General features: G+C 36.0%; 3 protein-coding genes across 4 annotated transcripts in view; all 3 read right to left on the reverse strand.

The window, feature by feature from the left end:
- LOC113063466 (plexin-B2-like) overlaps window positions 1-1,770 on the reverse strand; it is a 103,066-nt gene extending 101,296 nt beyond the window's left edge. For both annotated transcript variants that reach the window (XM_026233906.1, XM_026233913.1), the window contains exon 1: window positions 1,401-1,770. The gene's annotated coding sequence lies outside the window, so the exon portion shown is untranslated. The remainder of the gene's footprint in view (window positions 1-1,400) is intronic.
- Window positions 1,771-10,857: 9,087 nt separating this feature from the next.
- On the reverse strand, window positions 10,858-13,750 carry LOC113056896 (plexin-B2-like). Its single transcript, XM_026223821.1, has 6 exons — window positions 13,745-13,750; window positions 13,551-13,652; window positions 12,720-12,815; window positions 12,330-12,417; window positions 11,672-11,832; window positions 10,858-11,022 (listed from the first exon to the last, which is right to left on the reverse strand). Exons 1-6 carry the CDS (start codon window positions 13,748-13,750, stop codon window positions 10,858-10,860), a joined length of 618 nt encoding a protein of 205 aa, XP_026079606.1.
- Window positions 13,751-15,941: 2,191 nt separating this feature from the next.
- LOC113056906 (plexin-B2-like) lies at window positions 15,942-18,871 on the reverse strand. Its single transcript, XM_026223832.1, has 3 exons — window positions 17,747-18,871; window positions 17,478-17,666; window positions 15,942-15,974 (listed from the first exon to the last, which is right to left on the reverse strand). Exons 1-3 carry the CDS (start codon window positions 18,869-18,871, stop codon window positions 15,942-15,944), a joined length of 1,347 nt encoding a protein of 448 aa, XP_026079617.1.
- Window positions 18,872-19,284: the final 413 nt, after the last annotated feature.

Consider the following 19,284-nt stretch of genomic DNA (forward strand, 5'->3'; position numbering starts at 1 on the left):
TTCCCAATAGCACTGTGTATTTGAACTTGTATTTGTGTAAATACAAAAAAAAAAAAATGCAGATTACTTTAATGAATTGCAAAAAATAAGCAATTTCGGAGTGAAAATTTTTTTCTATGCCTTTTTTCACTGTATCAGATGCTGTTTGTCATAAATATCCATTTGGAATAGCCATCTAGATGAGCTGTTCAAGTTGTCGCTGGGTGGGCATCACTTCAAAAGTAGGCTTAACTTTTACTTGAACTTTCCAGTAAAAGGTCCACCAGTTAAGCAAAGCTTCAAAGTATGCCATTAACCCATTAAATATTCGAAGTGATCAGTTGTGTAACACTGCCAGCAATGAACTTCACTGCAATACAAACAACAGCAACGTAGCCACCCAATTACAGAGCAGAGGGAAATATGATTACCTCATTATTGTTGATTTTATCACAACAGCTTGTATAATATGAGAGCTGGGTGTAATTGGGAGTATAAACAAGCCAGGAGAAAATGAAATGAAGGTAAGTGATGACAAAAGGAACAGAGATACTGTAGCTCTGCTTTCTGCTCCATCCGCAGTCCGTGACAAATGGTTCACGTTCAAACAAACACAACAGGTATTACTAAATATCCCATCATTAATCCTTTGATTTTTATTACCAAAGAGCATCTTAGATGGGATAGTGCTAGTTACACTATTAGGACAGCATATGTCAAGCATCAGCAAGCACAGTGTTAAGGGGAACAAACATCCGGCTAATGCAAACGAGCAAAGGAGAGCTTGAGTTATCAGCAACATGATAACATGTCATGTGTAAACCTGAAAATCTTGTTTCTTTAAGACTTTACTTGCCTTTAAGATTGAAGGCAAATATGTGCTGCACAAACCGACCGATAAGAACTCAATGTGGCACTTAAATAAATGAGGTTTTTCTTTTTCACATAGCCTAGTCATGTTTTAGTCGTGTGCTTTGGACCCAGTGACATGGTAATCTTGGAAAAACCATGTAAACAGCATGTTTATTAAAGAATATCAGTACTGGTACTTTTTGTTATCGACGTCACGTATCTTTCCAAATTCTCGCGACCCCCGCGCGTGCTCTTATCGCTAAATTTACATAAACAATCAACGAAAGCTGAACTAATACATTACAAAAGTTGTATGTTAATAAGACTCGATGTTTTTGTTACAAAAGCTTCAAAGGCGGTTACTCCGAATCCACTTATATTGCTTCAATCTGATTTAATTGGGAAGAATGTCACACATGTAGCGATAACAGTTCAAGTCTGGAGGAGGAACGCGTTAGACTCAACGAAATAGAGCGACTAGACATTGTTTTAAACGTTTACAAACATGCGCGGTTAATAAATGTAAACCACGCAGGTTGAAACAAACTGAAAGTTGAACGCTCACTCACCTTTCTGAGAACCAACTGGCGATGGCAGATCAGGGTTTCTGTTCGGAAACTGCCAGAAAGGGATCTCGATCAAAGCTTTACATCATTCGACTTCCAAGCGGATCACTGGGGCTAGAAGAAAAACAGAGTATTCCTTGCGAAAAGCCGGGGCGGCAGGACACTTTGTTAGGGAAATCCGAAGAAGTATGGGCGATGTTGGGAATCCAGCGTCGAAAACAATCCCTGTCTTTCCACGCCCTGTAGGCTGAGCTTCAGATAAGCCGCCAGGTGCGAGTGAAGTATGAATGTTCAGGGATACCTGTGTGAGTTTTGAAGGAAAGCCAGTGACGTAGAAGTCCTCACAGCTGAAGTATGAGGACTCAGGGCTCATCTGGACCTGCCCCGATTGACCAGAGGGAGCTCTCTCTCTCTCTCTCTCTTCTCTCTCTCTCTCACACACACACACACACACACACACACTTTCAATTTCATGTTTTCAAATACAAAGAAATAATACAATAAAATATACTATACAATGTAAAATATGACAGGTTAAATTAAGTTGAATTTCATGGCATGCAGTTTTGTCAAATTATCAATACACAAATAGTCACACAACAAAATAATACATGGTACTATGACAGTTTGACCATAATTAAAAGGACAATGTAATAAAATATTTCAATTTAAAGGATTAATATAGACTTCAATGCAATTACATTTAAATAAAATAAATATTTTTCAATGATTTTAAATAAAATAATAGCTGCAATATTCAAAAATAAAATACATTTCAATTGTATGGCATACAATGTTGCCAAAGCATCAATACACACAAAAAAAGTTTCATGACAAAATAAAAATACAGTACCAGAAATATTAGTGTCAGCAAAGTTAATAAATTTAAATGAGAGTTTAGTTAAATAAATGTTCAGGAATCAACTTCAAGGCTTCAATGCAATGACATCAAACATAATAAAATCTAATAAAATAGCAATGAGTTATAAGTATTTTTATATATATATATATATACATACACACACAATACTTTCAAAATGAAATTAATTTGTATTTTATGGCATACATTGTTGATAAAGCATCAATACACAAAAACAATTGCATGATAAAATAAAATAAAAATATATTACTAGAAATGCTTTAGTTTCAGTAAAGTTGATAAATATTTAAATGCATTATATATACAGTACAATAAAAGAATGCATTTAAACAGACATTGTCATCATTTTTCAAACTATCTCTCTCTCTCTGTTATATCTATTTTGTTATATCTGTCTTTATTTTATACTTTGATAACTGTATGGACACTGTGATTGCTGAGTCTGCATTGAATAAAAATCTGTTTCTACTTCCTATCTCTGATGGTGATGAGACATTCTTCCAGATGATATGTTTAGACCCTTCAGATCCATCCTGCATGTTTCAGTCTTCAAAGGTGTTCAAAAAGAGCATTTTCCAGAGTGGAAGTAGGGATCAGAGATAGTACTTTGCTCTAACCTTGCTTTAAACACCCTTAAGGCCCCCCACAGGGCCCCCGCTGTGGAGCCTGAGCTGGAATAAAATAATGATCTTTTCCTCTCCCACTTACAGTAAATTTGAGATTTGCAGTAATCTGGCTCATGCTGTGACAGAGATTAAGGTCAAACCAATTGTAAATCATAATCAAAGGACAGATTTTGAGGATGGATGTAGAAAATTGTGTTGTAACAACATATTTAAGCCCACCTCTTTCATTAGTCCAATATTTTTGATTGGCTGCTATTTTGAAGATTAATGTTTGGCTGAGTAGGAGGAGGATTGACAATAATACAGGTTTAGAATAATGACAGATATAATGACAAGTAATTTTTGCAATACATAAAGAGAAAAGAAAGAAAAATTGAAGACATAAAATGAGAGTACAAATTAAAAAAACAAGCAATATACAATAAAAAGCAAAATTATAAAATAAAAAGGTGTCAGCAATAACAAAATAGTAAATTCAATATATAAAAAAGTGCAAAAAATAATAATAATTTGCATTAAACAATTGACTCAGGAAACTTCATCTTATTTTTAATTACTGAACCTTATAGTCTTTAATTCCACCAGATTAGAGCTATTTAACAGACTGACCTTCATAAACCCTCCAAATTCAACAGGTAGTGGAAGCAAGGTGTTTTCGTGGCTTTGCCTTCAGAGGACAGTCGGGATAACATGAGCAACATCATTAATGCAGTGTCTCTTTAAAATTTTGTTTTGGACCCCAGTGTGTTATCGCAGCGAAAGTGCACTTGCACGTGTGTGTATGTTGTAGTTGGACTGAGTGTCAAAGCTGAATGATTTGAATAATTCATGACTATGGAAATTAGTCTGTCTGAAGGAAAAGAGTGCGGTCTTTGCCCCAAGGCCTGTAGGGACAGAGATGCTTTGCTTTTTCATTTATTCTCTCTCCCTTCCTCCCTGGCTCATTCTCTCTCAACCCTTTTACAGTGTAAAATGCAGTGAAAAGTTGAGCAAAACACGAGAAATAAAACAGGAGCAGCGATGGAAAGACACAGAAAATCACAGAAAGAAAATGAGAATAATGATAGCTGTCAGGGGGAATGAGATGGCATTGTGCCCGAGTGTGGAACACAGAGCCTGCTGTCATCTGCAACCATTGTTCAATTTTCTCTCAAATAGTCCCGTACTTCTATTGCTCGGAGTGGATCTGTCACACCTCTTTTACTAAAGGCTAAGAAATAGATGACTGAATCATCTGGCAAATCATAAACAAGACCGTACAGACACAGAGCAGGTCATTTTATACTTCACTGGGCATGTTTTGAGCGACTCTGATGTGAAGGACAGATATTGATTGCGGCTCACTTGTAGTTTCTTCAGCTTCCAGTGACGATTCAAGTCTTTTCAAGATACTTTGAGGCACGTGTTGACTTCTAATAACTTGAGTTTGACGTGTAGACACTGCAAAAAATAAATATCTTGAGAACGAATGAAACGGTTTCGTGATGCATTCTTTTGGCGCCCTCTACTGTTTGAAATCATAATGTCAACACAAAATATATAATCTCATGGGGCCTTTGAGCTGTGTGTAACCCCCACCAAGAGACTACCACACCTCGAAATCCCGTAAAGTAAAATTTAACCTCAGTGATATTCTCACCTTGTCCGTGTGTAACAAAAAAAAAAAAAAAAAAACAGACTTTCTTTGCACCCGTCTGTGAGCAGCTGAATTTGGCACATCCAGAATGGCGGCAAAGACAGATGAGCAGAAACAGTTACGCTGTCAGTTGGCAGAGAAAGACAATGCTGTGAGACAGCAAACAGAAGGAGTCGTGAAGAGGGAGGGGGATAAACATGAACAAAAGTGAGCGAGAGCGAGAAATAACGGAGTTATTTTTAGCGCGTGCAATGATTAGATTTGCTTCCCTGTTGCACCGAGCCAAGTTTGGTCGGATGGCTGTCAATATGAGTTATTGCATGGACCTCGCTCTAATCAAAGAGGTGTGTATACTTGCTTGTGTGAGCGACAGAGAGTGTGTGTGGAAATGAGTGCGTGGTCCATGCACGTATCCGTGTGTGCGCGTGCATGAGCTTGTGCGATTGTCTGTGTATAAACTGCATGCAATCCTATTACTTAGCGTCTGGAGATGTTGGTTTAGCTTGGTGGACGGTATCTGGTATTCCCTGCAGTGCTAATTTGGTGTAGTGCCACTAATGAGCCATCTGGTGCTCTCACCATCAATCCCAAAAGTCCTGGGACCATCACCTAGAATTCTGCACCCCTGGGCTCAGCCAAATGGAACAAGGCAAAGGACAAAGTTTGCTAATTTCAGAAATACAAAAATAAATGTTTTAATTATTTTATGGTTTAATTTACATATATTTAAAGATGTTTTTTTATGTAATACTGTATTATATAATTATATATGAGTCTCTTTCTATATGTAGAAATAAAATATAAAGATGATTTTAAAAATTTAAATATATAATTGTCACTTTTTAAATGTAAATCACATAGTTTAGGTTTGAATTATTAAAATCAGATTTTTTTAATATATCTATTAAAATATTACAAAAAAATGTAAAAATAATTCTGCATTTTTACCATATTTTAATTAGTATGTGTTTATTTATTATGTGATCAAATAACTGTATCCTTGACCCATCAGGGCTGGCAACTTGAGCCGTGCAATAGCCAGTTTTCAGCATCAACCTGATTACAAGTGATCAGAGATGTGAGAAAGATAATGAAGCCACTAATGAAGACTGAGAGCCACTCTTTGCAGGAAGCCACTGTACCAGAGCGTCCACAGTGGTTGATCAGATTCCCAGTTTATTCCCAATGCAAACAATGTAAATGTTCTCACTATGCTCAAAGGACAATTATTTAAACAATTGTTTTGAAGTTCTTTCAAGAGCTACATCAATTCTTGGCTTTCAAAAATCCCGCTTGATTGATTAATTGCCTGGAGTGTTGCTTACAAACACACACACACACACACACACACATACACACATAACAGGAAGCTCTTTGTTTTTTGTAATGATTAAAACCTGATTCTATAATCTATTACATCAGTAGGTGATTACATCAGATCCATTCATTTCTGTGGTTTTACGGCTGGTTGGTATCAAATAATAGGCTTCACAGAGCAGAAAAATGCAATGGGAACTTCTGAAATTGTAATTGGGGCAACGCTCTTTCAGATAACCTTCAGAAGTTGGAAATAACTGACTTTTTCATAATGGGGTTGTGCTACTGTCCCCAGGATAACAAATTGCATTGGCTATGGAACACTGAATAACCAGCTAACAAGAACATTGGTTTTTGTGAGGAAATGTGAGCAAATAATTACACTTTTGGAAACTCACTTTTTGTCTCATTGCTAGTATAATTAAAAGAGACCTTGGTTTCCTGTTACTATAAAGCAGAGCTTGAGTGTCAAGGCTTTCAAGAAGGCTTTGTAAATAAAAAATAAAATCAGAAAATCAAGTTATTCAGTGACTTAAAAATTGTTTTCAGTAATTGAAATCATGCTTAAATAAATAAATTAAAAATCTAATAAAATAGAAATATAATAAAAACTTAATCTAAAAAGAACTTTAGGAATGTTACTTTGAAAACTACCTGAAATAATAAAAATGTAGTTGAGGAAGCCTACTAAAATGGCTATAAAATTAAATAAGTAATTAAAGCTATAGAAATATTTATACATTTAAAAATGCACATAAGATGACAAACTAAATAAAACTAAAATGAGAAATGAAAATATAAGAAAATCTAGTTTAATATATTTATATTTAATAACGTACAGTAAATAAGATTTAATAAAAAAGTTTTTAACATGAGATGTAGTGCTTGCAAGTTAAGTGTACTTTGAATGTCAAACCATTAGGTGACAGCATGTTCATTTGACAAAATGTCACCAGCACTATTCTAAGTACAACAGAGATCCATAACCATTCATGTAATTCTGTAAGACTTGAAACAGAGATCTTACAAACAATAAGATACTTTCCCAAATCCAAGCCACTTAACTATACTGCCTGTTCTCAAGCCTAATAGCAAGCCAAAATATGTACTTTAGGTGTCCCACATGAAGCACTTGAGCTTACATTTGCCCAATTTGATATATTTGTTAGCTGTAATATACTGGCTGAATGCACAAAATGGCAAATTCTATCAGTGAAGAGAATTTAAATGCAATTCATGTTTTGGTGATGACACCTTTTTTAATTGAAATGTTCCAAACGTGTTTAAATGAGCATTGTATGTTACATTAATTATAAATCATGTTTATGTTCTTGTCTGTCCAACCGAGCCTCAGGAGCTTAGGTGTTGTTGTCGAGTCAGCTATGACCTTGGAGCTGCATTCCAAACAATTAGTTAGAAACTGTTTCTTTCAACTGAGGAACGTTTCCAAATTACGATCATTTGTGACCAAGGGTGAGTTGGAGATGATCATTCATGCATTAATCTCCTCTCGATTAGACTACTGTAACAGCCTTTTTACCTGTTTGAATAAGAAGGAGCTTTATCGTCTCCAGGCTGTCAAGAACTCTGCTTTAAGGCTTTTAACTCACATTAAGAAAAGAAAACACATCACGCCGACTTTAATAGCACTTCACTGGTTACCAGTCCAGTATAGAATTCATTTTAAAATCCTGGTCCTCACTTTTAGAGCCTTGCATGGCCAAGCCCCTACATACATCACTGACCTGATACAGCTTCATACCCCTAAGCGGAGTCTCAGGTCATTTGACCAAAGGCTATTAGTCCTTCCCCGTACTTATTTTAAAACTAGAGGGGACCAGTCATTCCAGGCAGTCGCTCCTAGGCTGTGGAATGCTTTGCCTCTTTCTTTGCGTTGTGAAAACTCTGTTGATTCTTTTAAAAAACAACTGAAGACTCTTCTCTTCATGCAGGCTTTTGGTTAGTTGAGGTTTTTTAATGGTTGTTTGTTGTGTTTCCTGTTTGTTTTTTATATTGTTATTGTATTACACCTTATTGTGAAGCACTTTGTGATTTTTATCTGTGAAAAGCGCTATATAAATAAATTTTACTTACTTACTTACTTACTTACCAGGGAGTGGACTTTTTACACCCCAGGCTATTTGCAACAGTTACTACTATTTTTCAGTGTGATTTTTGGTGAATTGTATATTTTAAAAAAATAGGGTATTGTAAGTTTGATCCTCAAACACTACTCCACCCAACACTATTATTATATTAATGAATGGAACCCACAACAATAGGAAAAAAAAAAACATTGTGCCCATTTTTAAATTAGTAGATAATGACAAGAGGGATTTCATTTGTATTTTAACCACTGAAATAGGAAATCTCCCTGGTTTTGATTTCTGAAATCTGGTCACCTTAGTGTTCTAAAGGATGCGAGTGTTTCATTCTGGTTTGAACTGTAATATCTGGGTCTGGGTCTGATTATTGTATAGGGCTGTTTATGTGAAAGTATCTTTTATATGGTTATACCTCATCGAGACACAGAGAGCAAGGGAGATTATTTAATGGAGGTATATGTTGTACGTTCCCACTCTTTCGCTTGTTAATTTCTCAGGTTCACCCTTCATTTGTTTCTCTTTATTTCTTCTGATTCTTGACTTTATAAATAGGCTACCCATGATGCTTGAGAGACGTGTAAAAGGCTTCCTGTCAGTACTTCACTAACCTTCGATGGCTCACTCATGGGCTGCTTCCTGTGGTTAATGGGGGAGATGTCAGGCGAGGGCTTCCTAATTCTGGTCTCTAGAGAAACACTTTATATTAAACAGCAATATTAAACAACAACATGTATGTTAGACCCTATCTATGCTGCAAAAAGTAATTACAGACTGATCTTAATTTACCTTTTTCAGTCAAAGATCCCAGAAAAAGTAGGATCGTCACAACTATACTAGAACACTAGAACTAGAACAGATTTCATCCGATTTTGATGAATCTGAGAGCTCTCTGACCCTGCATATACTGCAATGCAACTGAAATGTTCCCAGACCCAGAAACATATGGACATTGATAAAGCATGCATGCACTTTCTCCTGAACGTAAACAGCATTACGTTGATTACTGGTGCATCGAAATTCTGACTTCTGTCACGTGTTGATCTGATACGTGCTAAACAGCACAACACTTCTAGAACAACAATCTTCTCATGAGGCCTCAGAGGCTCTCTGTAGAAATATAAGGGGCAGAAATAGATAATGCAGTGGCTCTCCATTCTGTATTGACTGACCCTAGTCCATGCAGGGAGATAAAATCGAAACATTAAAACCATAGGACGTTCTGACCATCTCAAATTTGGAAGTGAAACCGTCTGCAATACATATTTGGATATTTTTGTATAGACCGGAGACATGACTTCAGCTTTAATTATAAGAAAAAATATATAAAGAGATGCAGACACCCTCCCCTCTCAGTCTCTCTGTATCTAACTGAACTTCGGTTTCTCATCTTTTCTTTATCCTTTATTTCGGGCTCATTTGAATACTTTGAAATTCTACAGGTTTATTCAACTCAGATACTTTGACTTTTGATATACTAAGCATTGTCATATAATTTGTATTATTATTTGAATACATATATTCTTAACAGTTGGAGTACTTTTGATAATTATAATAATTTTACTAATTTTAGATGGGCACAATCTATCATATATGGATTGCTTTTAAACTATATTAATTTTGGGTTTGCATTTCCTATATTTGAAGCTGGTTATAATACTTAATAATGTGTTTGCAAGTAATGATTTGTATTATCACTTTTTATATTCTTTGTATAAATTTGCATATTGAAAAACCACCCACCGTCTGACCCGGATTGAAATTTCTTTGCATCAATTACTTTCTGGGGAAATCATGCATAAGCATCGTGGTACTCTCCAAAATGGTGGAAGATGGTAACTCAGGAAGAAGAATTGTTGAATAAATTATGTTATTTTTGTTTTCTTTTCACACAAGAAGTCTCATTAGCTTCACAAAATGAAAGTTGAGCCACTGATGTCAAATAGACTGTTTTATCGATGTCCTTGCTATATTTCTGGGTCTGGAAACACTGCAGTTGTGTTGCTGTCTTTGAAGGGCCAGAGTGCTCTCAGAATTAATAAAAAAATCTAAATTTGTGTCCTGAAGACATTTTTATGTTGTCAATTTGAGTTTAATGAAGTAGAATTGAAATGGGATTCATAAATTTAGATGTTTTTTGTTCATGTTTAAAGAGATAGTTCACCCAAAAATGTAAATTAAGTTAACAATTACTCATCCTCATTTCATTACAAACCCGTAAGACAAAGCATTCAAAAAAAAAAAAAAAAAGGTGATCATATCAACATCCTGCCGACAAGTCTAGTCTCCACATCAAGCATATTGGAATCAACCCTGGACACCTGATGCTGTTAGAAAATATCATTTTTTTTCTAATACTCAAAAACCATGAACAGTTTTTTCTGGTACCTAAAACCTGTTAACAGCAAGTGTTGTCTGGTACTAAAAATCAGTGTTTTACTGCATATTGTCTAGTAAGCAAAACTCCATTAGGAGCAGAAAGCAGAAGAAACAAGTTTATTGAATAGTCTTAATTGCATCTGTTCCGAAGCTCAGTCAGACTTTGTCTGACCAGCACACATCCAACCTGCAGACCAGCAGAAATCCAACCAGTTTTATCATATCACAATTATTGGCAATAGAAATATAGTACAGTGACATTATAAACTTGAAATGGAGACTCATGCAAAGACAACACAGCATACAACATAAAACTAAACCATAATGTAAAAATAGTTTGAAATAATATAACAGTAAAGAATGATCAATGTTTGAATCAATTAAATGAGTATGAATTGTTATAAAGAATTATGATTAAACATAATAATAAACTGATTAAACAATAAAAGATAATAAATGAAAAAAGAATATCACAAATTTATGAAGCATCACACACACAGCTGTTGCTACAAAAAAACGCTTAAAATCTCATGCAGTATCTAGAGAATGAGTATCTTTTTGGCGAATGAGAACAAGGCACTTCACCTGCAGTGATTCTCTTAATGATGCCCCGCTTGATGCCCGAGTTACTGCCTTTTGTTGTGCCAGATATCTGTCCCTTTATCGGCCCTTCCTGAGGAACAACCTGGAATGATAACAGAAAAGCAAAGTAAAAAGAGGCTTATGACATTCAAAACTATAACCTAGAGTAAAGATGGACAACTCCCGTACTGGAGATCCACTGTCCTGCAGAGTTTTGCTTGATCGCCCAATCAAACATACATGAAAAACCTAACAAAAGTTTAAAGGATTGCTTGAAAATTGGAGGAAAAGCATTTTTTATTATTATTATTATTTTGGTTGTGCATGCACACCTGTGCACCACTTATGTGCATGCCTGCCTATAACCATTGTTCCCTTAAATGATCCAGCTGCTTTGGAAAGAAAATATTTTGCCAGATCAGGGACAGGCGGCACGATCATTAGAGTCTCAGATGGATTCAACAAAACACTAGAGTGAGAGGCTGAGTTTGTGCCTACCAGCGCAGCCATCTATATATCATTTAGGCATGAAAAATGGAGAAGAGGATGAAAAGAAATGGTGTTTTCTAGAGAAGACGAAGAGTAGAAATTTATTAACTGCATTTGAGATTAGCTGACATCACGCAAATTAGATATTTTTTGGATGCATTTTGAGCTTAGCTTGAAGCGTAACTGAATTTAGTATTAGATACATTCAAAATAATGTTGAGTGACAGAACTGAGAAAAGAAAGACAAGAAGAATGGGCCTCACGTCAGTGATCGTTGGAGGAGGACACTGACCCTCCTCCTGTGTGCACAGGTCTCTGTGGATGCAGGATTTTGTTGTGCCGCACCACACGCAGTTATACTTCTGATCAGCGTTCTTACACAAACTGCAGTCCTCACGTCTAACAGAGCAGTTGTAGAGCACCACTGAGTACAAAAATGAAGGAAACAAAACAACAATGAACACTGATTTCATGATCTTCAACAAAAAACACTTCAAACAACTGAACTCAAAAAAAGATCCCCTAAACCTTTTGATTTGTAGCTAAATAAACTGCTGTTTATCACTTTTTATGCAAATTAGAATGTTTATTGTTATATGTGGTGATTTAATTATTCATTTATTGATCAAGTTTGATTCTGTCACATTCTGTCCTGTGGCAGATAAATACTGCTCAGAATATTTAGGCTGGCAGTACTATATTTTTATACATATTGGCCTCTTAAAAAGTGTCAATGTACCATATTTAAACAAGATTCAAGAAATAAGTTTTCAAAAATAAATTTACTAAATATTTTAACATGCTTTTTTTAAGATGTTCATTAGATGTTTTTTATACAACCTTTCCAGACTTTAAAAATCCCCTGGATAAAGTCCAACTTCCTGGTCTTGTAAACTACGATACAAATTCATTGAAATGTACCTCTGAGGGTGCTGTCAATCTTCCGGTCCATGCTTTTATCCTCTATGTAGAATGTCACATTCACCTCTGGCTCTTTGTCATATTCAAACTGCCATAAAAACAGTAGAAAGGTGTCACTTAAGAAACAGACACACAAACACATCATTGCATGTGGAACAACTGTGAGCTGGAGCAAATTCTCCCCCTGCCAACATGATGTCTTTGTGAACCCGATCACTGTGTGTTTGTTATGCACACACAGGACTGAGCCCTACCCCGCCAGCAGCTCAATAGCTGGGAATGCCATATTGGCTGCTGCTCAAACTCCAGAAACAAATCGATGTGTGAACAGAGAAGAAGTAGAAAGTGAGGGAGACATAATAGAAGGAGGAATAAGTGGAGCGTACTGACCTTATATCCCTCAAATCTGTACTTTGACTCATCAGCCACCACAGTCACCTCGCCAACCTGTTTCATGAGCTCAGTGCCAATCTGAAAGGTACTTCCCTGAGAAACATCAAGAAAGAGTATCGCTGTTTACGTAGACTCTAAAAACCGGTATTTGACTATAAAAAATCATGCCTCATGGAGATATTGGGTAAATATTTACAAACAAATTGTGGATTTTTTGGAATCAGGTTTGTACTTCGGTATCTTAATTTTTCTCCTAAATATTTGATTCTGATTGTTAAATGGTTATGTGATACAATATCTAGTTGTTGCTAGAAATATATTAAGCGAATAATGAAATGACATGCTTTTTACTAGGGACAAATGTCAAATTAATATACACATAATTTAACTGGACATCTGTTAAGGTCCCAGACAATTACTAAAACACCTCTCAATGAAATGTGTATATCGAATATGTGTAAAACACCTGTGAAAAATAAATTCATATATTGCAATATTTTATGGACTGTAAAACCATTTTAACTTAAATAATTCAATACCATACCTTAATGTATGTACAGTAATTAATAAGAATCAGTGTAAAAATCCAGATAACACACAGCCAGGTGGTCATTATACCAAAATAACCCCCTTAAAGAAGATAAAATGCAATCCCAATCAGCTTTTTTTTTTGTCCAAACTACTGTACATTAGCCATTACATATCTTTAAAAATCTAATATTTACATACTATATACTCCAGGATATTACCTGAATGCATTTTAAAAAACTATTATACTAGGTGTAACAACCACAGAATGTACAATATTAAGTAATGCATGTACTTTACCAAATATTTATCCAGATTTTTGCCCTGAAATTGGATGGGGGTTTTAATTCCTACAGGAATAAGAAGAGGTTCTGGGATCTCAAACTGCGGACACCTATCATCCTGCAAGAATCATATATATATTTTATAAAACTGTTATTAGTCCATTTTTTGTCACCAAAAGATGATTGCTCACCATATATTAAAGCACAAACAGGCATATTAATTTACATATGCATGCACTCTTCCTAACATGACTCACCTGCATGTGTTGTATTATATGATCACCCTTGACAGTGTCATCTCTATCACTGCATGTGTGATCCTGAATGTTCCACTGGCAGCCCCACTTACTGGTCACACATGCAATGCATCTGCAGGAAACACAACCACCCAGTCAAAAGATTAATCTAAAGAAATGCTATACAGAAGACACATGTCTTAAACACTGCCTGATACTCACGGTGTATTCTCCGATCTCTTCACCACGTCTGCACAGTTGTAGAACTCAAATGCACCAAATGCCAATTCAAATCCATCATTCATCATGATCATTACTGGCACTGCCACAAAATCTACACACATGCAAACTTCTGAATATATCTGACAATATATTCAGCTTCAGTGTTATTGTTGGATCTGATCAGTTTCCAAAAATGAAGAAATAAATGAAAAAGCATTCATATTTTATGTCATTTTTAGGCATTCTGTGATACAAAGACAGAGGGTAAAGGAGGCAACGAGAGGAAGGCTTCACAGTATGCAAGCAGGATGCTCTTACCTTGTGTCTCAGGTATGGGCGGTATGTACTCAGAGAGCGGGAGATCACAGATGAACCGTGTATTTTCCATAGTTGCCTGACTACAATAGTCACCAAATACACATGTAAATCTAGCAGGATTGCTGATACTGGGGAGGGAGGGGATGTCAATCATCACCTGCAAGTTTAAACCAGAAAATAAGGATTTAGGGGGAAATAAAATATAAAATACCAATTATCAAACCTTTTAAACATTAAATATAATGTTTAAGCTTTCTAGCTGTTTGGGATTATTGGATGAGGGATTTTAAAAACTGGATATTTAGAGATAAACAAACATGAAAAAGTAAATAAATAAAACACTTAAAACTTGATTATGATTATTATTATAGATATTATTACATTTTGTCAATCACTTTTTCACCATTTTATTGATTTCTGTAACTTTTACAGTTCTGGAAATCAAATTGTAAAAATGACCACTTGAGACAGACTAGAAATGTATGAAAGGTGATATGATAGTTTGATAGTTTCAGATGCCTTGTTTGGTTTTTTATTATGTCAGCTCTAGAAAATTTTTTTATTACAATACAGCCAGAAAATATAAAGCTTGAGTCAATCCTTAAGAGTTTAGGGTTTGAAATACTGGCAGACTTTATCACAGAGTGTATGATGATGTACATGTTCATGTTATGCTTTAGTACCTGTGAATTATATGTTTTCTTCCAGCTGATGTTGGGGGGCTCAAAGGACTTAATAGATACACATGTTTGTTTTGGACTCCACAACCAGGCGAAGTTTCCTTCTCCTCTTTCACAATCCTTTTTCCTAGTACAACTGCAGGAGCAAAGCAGACAAACACAGGTAATGAGCCATACTCCATTCACTTTAACTGGACTGCACACAGATATTTACCACAGTGGGATTTGTAAACAATTACCTGTTTTAAAAAATTGGTTATTAAGGATGGAAGAAGCCATAGTGGGTCATTGCCCTGTCCTTCACCAGGCAAGAATTTTCAAATCAAGTTGTGTATTTGGTAATAAAATGAGTCTAAAAGACTTACCGGCCCTCCAACACACACCAGCCACAATATGGGTCCCGTTGGGAGATGCATGATTGACAGTCATTCTTCTGCTCACAGGCCTGTACTGGGACTTTGGTGATCTTAGCAAAAGAAAAGCAAGACAATCAAGATAATAAAATGTCTCAAGTTACTATGTAACCTTGTTCCTTGAGAAGTCATGAAGTCATATTGACTTCCAAATAAGAAAAAATGTCAATGCTATAAATATATTTCAATGGCAACACTACCAAAGCATGGGACCCTGGGTAACAAACATAGGTTCTGTCTAACCCTGGCAAAGCCGGACTCCTCCAGGACAATGCAGTGGAAGGGTATTTTATATATTGAGTATTATTTGCCTTTGCTTTTTTTGTTTATTATAAAAATAATTTTAACCCAATTGATGCAATTGATTATAAAAACTGTTTATAGTTTAGTCCAGCCTGCTGTTACATTTTTGTGGCAGATGACAGAGTTTAGGGATAACACAGAGATGTGTAATATTTCAAGACATCTGTATTCATTCTACAGTAGCTTAGCAAACCTGCATTACTCAAACAGGTTTCAACCAGTGAATGATCTCTGCTTACTCAACATGAGGCCTGTACCATGATGATACCTGAACAAATTCAGAGTTACAAGATTAGCTTTGAGAAGATAAAACCAATCCACTTTGTTAATAACATGATACTGTTTAACAACTTCCTTTTTCAACTAATGCTTCAATCCTGAGTTTGTGAAGTGTGTTCCCATTAATGTGTGACAGCAAAGGCAAATCACATGCCTTGCAACTCAGAGCAAGTGTGAAAGCCAGCGAGTTCCAAAACTCTTTGTAAAGGTTAAAAGATTGAAGAAAATGAGGAATTTAAATACATTTACACTGAGGAAGGTACTTGTCTATGAAAGAGGACAAATACTGTAAATGAAATGATCTTGCTCTATCAGTACAGTCACAAGTGAAACTTGTGAATATAGTTTGTATAGTTGATGAATGAATATATGGAGACTCGTACATGTAAGTTCACTATTAGTCATTATTAGATCATAATCTATTGATTCTACAGCTTATTTATATTACATATGATTTGTATATATTAATATATTCATTTAAAATAAATGCTTTATAATAATTGTTAAACTTAAATTGCTTGTAATTTATTAATTATAAATTAAAATTATAACAATTATATAAATCATATCAAATAATTATCATTCATTATTATTTAATTTGGATGAAGAGAAACAGGGTGAGTAACTTTTTTGCATTAGACATGTGTCACTTTGTTCACATCTAATTGGTCCAATCTCAATTTCAGAACAAAACCTGCCCTGGAGCAGTTGTCATTATGACAATGAATGCAGCTAAAAGTCAAGCCGCATTTATGGTACCTAAAACCCAGGACTGGTGCAAACTTACCTGGATAGCCAGCTAATCAGGCTTCATGGTACAGGCCCCTGATCTGTATGTTGTAGACATGTTCATAAACAAACCTTTCTTCCAGTGGTGATGTACAAATGATCCAAAGCTGAATTAAAAAAGAGGTTTTTGTTCACCCCACCGTCTGTGTGTTCCCCTGGAATCTTGTTATAAAGGTCAGGGTGGCTAGGGTCAAGATGCACCTGAAATCAAAAAATTAAAAGCATTTATAAGCAGTGTAGCATACATATTTTATTTTATAAGAGAGTTACAAATGAAGAGTTAAGATACCAAGGTCTTCTTAATTATCATTTTTCTCAGTCTCCTGTGTAGGTTCAGTAATCAGTAGTGATACTGATTAGCAACGTCCTTTTTCAACTAATGCTTCGATCCTGAGTTTGTAAAGTGTGTTCCCATTAATGATAGTCATTAATAGGTTCAGTAATTCACTTTAATGGCAATGAACAGGTTCTTTTCATTGTCATTAATTAATATAAAATAACTTAACAAAAACATAGGAGCCTTAGAGATTTTATAATAAAAATTCAAAGGACACTTAGAGGCTTTTGCATCTAAACTCTTCAAATATACACTCTATTACATGAACATTAAGTTTAAGTAAGTCTTGGGATTAAGTGCACTACTCAAGTGGTTGTATATCATAAGCATCCATTATTGTTTTGAACCAACAACCTTTGTTGTCACCTTTAAGACATCTGCTCCACTGGTTCCCAAAAATGCCACAGTGTGCTCATTCTCCACTGCCACAGCTACAGCTGTCAGCATGTCATTTCGGGTGTAGATGGGTTTGACAGCCAGAGCGTACTCAGGTTTACTGGCTAGTGGAGATGGAAGGAACTCTGCACCACACTTATATCCCTTCACCATTTCCTTCTGTTGGGTGAAAACACATACCACATTCAAAAAAGGCCCACACAAAATAGAACCAGAATTGGAATAACACAATAACTCACGTCTCTTTTGGTCTTGCAGATGGCCTCAGGCTTGGAGATGTAGGGTGAATAAACAGTCTTTGGTTTCTCGTCCTCCAGAACTTCTCCTATGTAGCAGGACTCAATCACCTCCTTAAGCCTGGCATTAATGCTGCTGAGCGGATACATGCACAAGGCAGAATTGCCACCATCCTCATCCGCGCTGAACACAGCAAACAGAACTTTATCATTGAGATTCGAAGGGATGATCTCCCTAGCCAAAACTTCTCCTGGTCTGGCCAGATATGCTGCTTGGACCTTGTTGTATGTGTTCTCCTGTTGTTCAGTTTTGACGGAGCAGTTGAGCTGGAGCTCGGTGTAAGAATAGTAATGATGGTCATTCTCACACAGACGTGCTATAAATGTGATCTTCCTACTATCGCTGGTGCCTAGAGTGCGTGAAAACAAAAAGTAGATGTAGCCATTGTCTCTGAAAGCATGACGAAAGTCGTGGAGGTAACGCTGGACAAAAGGACTAGCTTGCACAGTGGAAGCATCAACCATGTTCTCAAAGACATCCATTTCTCCATACTCCTGCAGCAATCGGGTGCTAATGAGTTTCGCACTGTCTGAGCTACCATAGCCCTTCCCTACAAGAAATACACTGAGGTTTGCATTAGTATCATCATCTATAAAATAAGAAATTACTCCCACAACGGTAACAGACTCCTCTGTGCTGGCTACGTATGTCTTCTCCTTTTTAGTGTCACTGTAGTACACCTGTTTGTCCACGCTGTTGAGGTTTAACAAAGAGCAGATGCCCCTGAAAAGGCTTCCACAAACAACCAAGTTGCCGTTGGCGGAGTTAACCAGCAGGAGTTTGTTGATGTTGTCCATATCCTTTGCATCAGTGCACTGTGCAGTGATGGGTGGAGTGCAGTGTGGGTTGTCCTTCTTAGGGCCTGTTACAGCACTGCTCTCCAGCTGTAGTTTATAGTTGAGCTGATAGATGTTATTAACGGCACCCACATAAATTCGTCCAGTTTGAGGGTCCAGAACGACATTGTTGATGACTGTTTCAGACAAGAAATAATCTTGAGTATCGTCACAGCAAGATGAGCTGAAACACAGCAGCAGGGACAACGCTGCCAGGGCCCTCCACGCCATCTCTTGAAGAGAGAGAAAGAAAACAGGATATGCATCATATAAGAGGCCAGCAACCAAGTTGCACAGCCTGTGAGAAAGTCCTCACCAAATCACTAGGGTGATATCTTGGTTTAATCTAAAATACATACAGTTCATACTTTAAATGGCATAAACAAACCTTTCCTATTTTTAATGTTTTTAATTTGTCAGTAAATGGAAATATGCCATGGTGATACAATGGTCCTATCATAAGTTTGGCATAATCTTTTATTATTATATTTTGGGTTTAAAGAAAATAAGATATGTAAAAATATTTACAAATGTTATAAATGAAAAACTTTTGTCCAGCAAATCTAAGTCATGTAAACCAACATATAGAAAAATGCTGGAAAAAAACATAAACCACGGAATTATATAAACTGAATCTTGTATCA

This window comes from Carassius auratus, chromosome 4 (assembly GCF_003368295.1).
Source record: "Carassius auratus strain Wakin chromosome 4, ASM336829v1, whole genome shotgun sequence".
Classification (NCBI taxonomy): domain Eukaryota; kingdom Metazoa; phylum Chordata; class Actinopteri; order Cypriniformes; family Cyprinidae; genus Carassius; species Carassius auratus.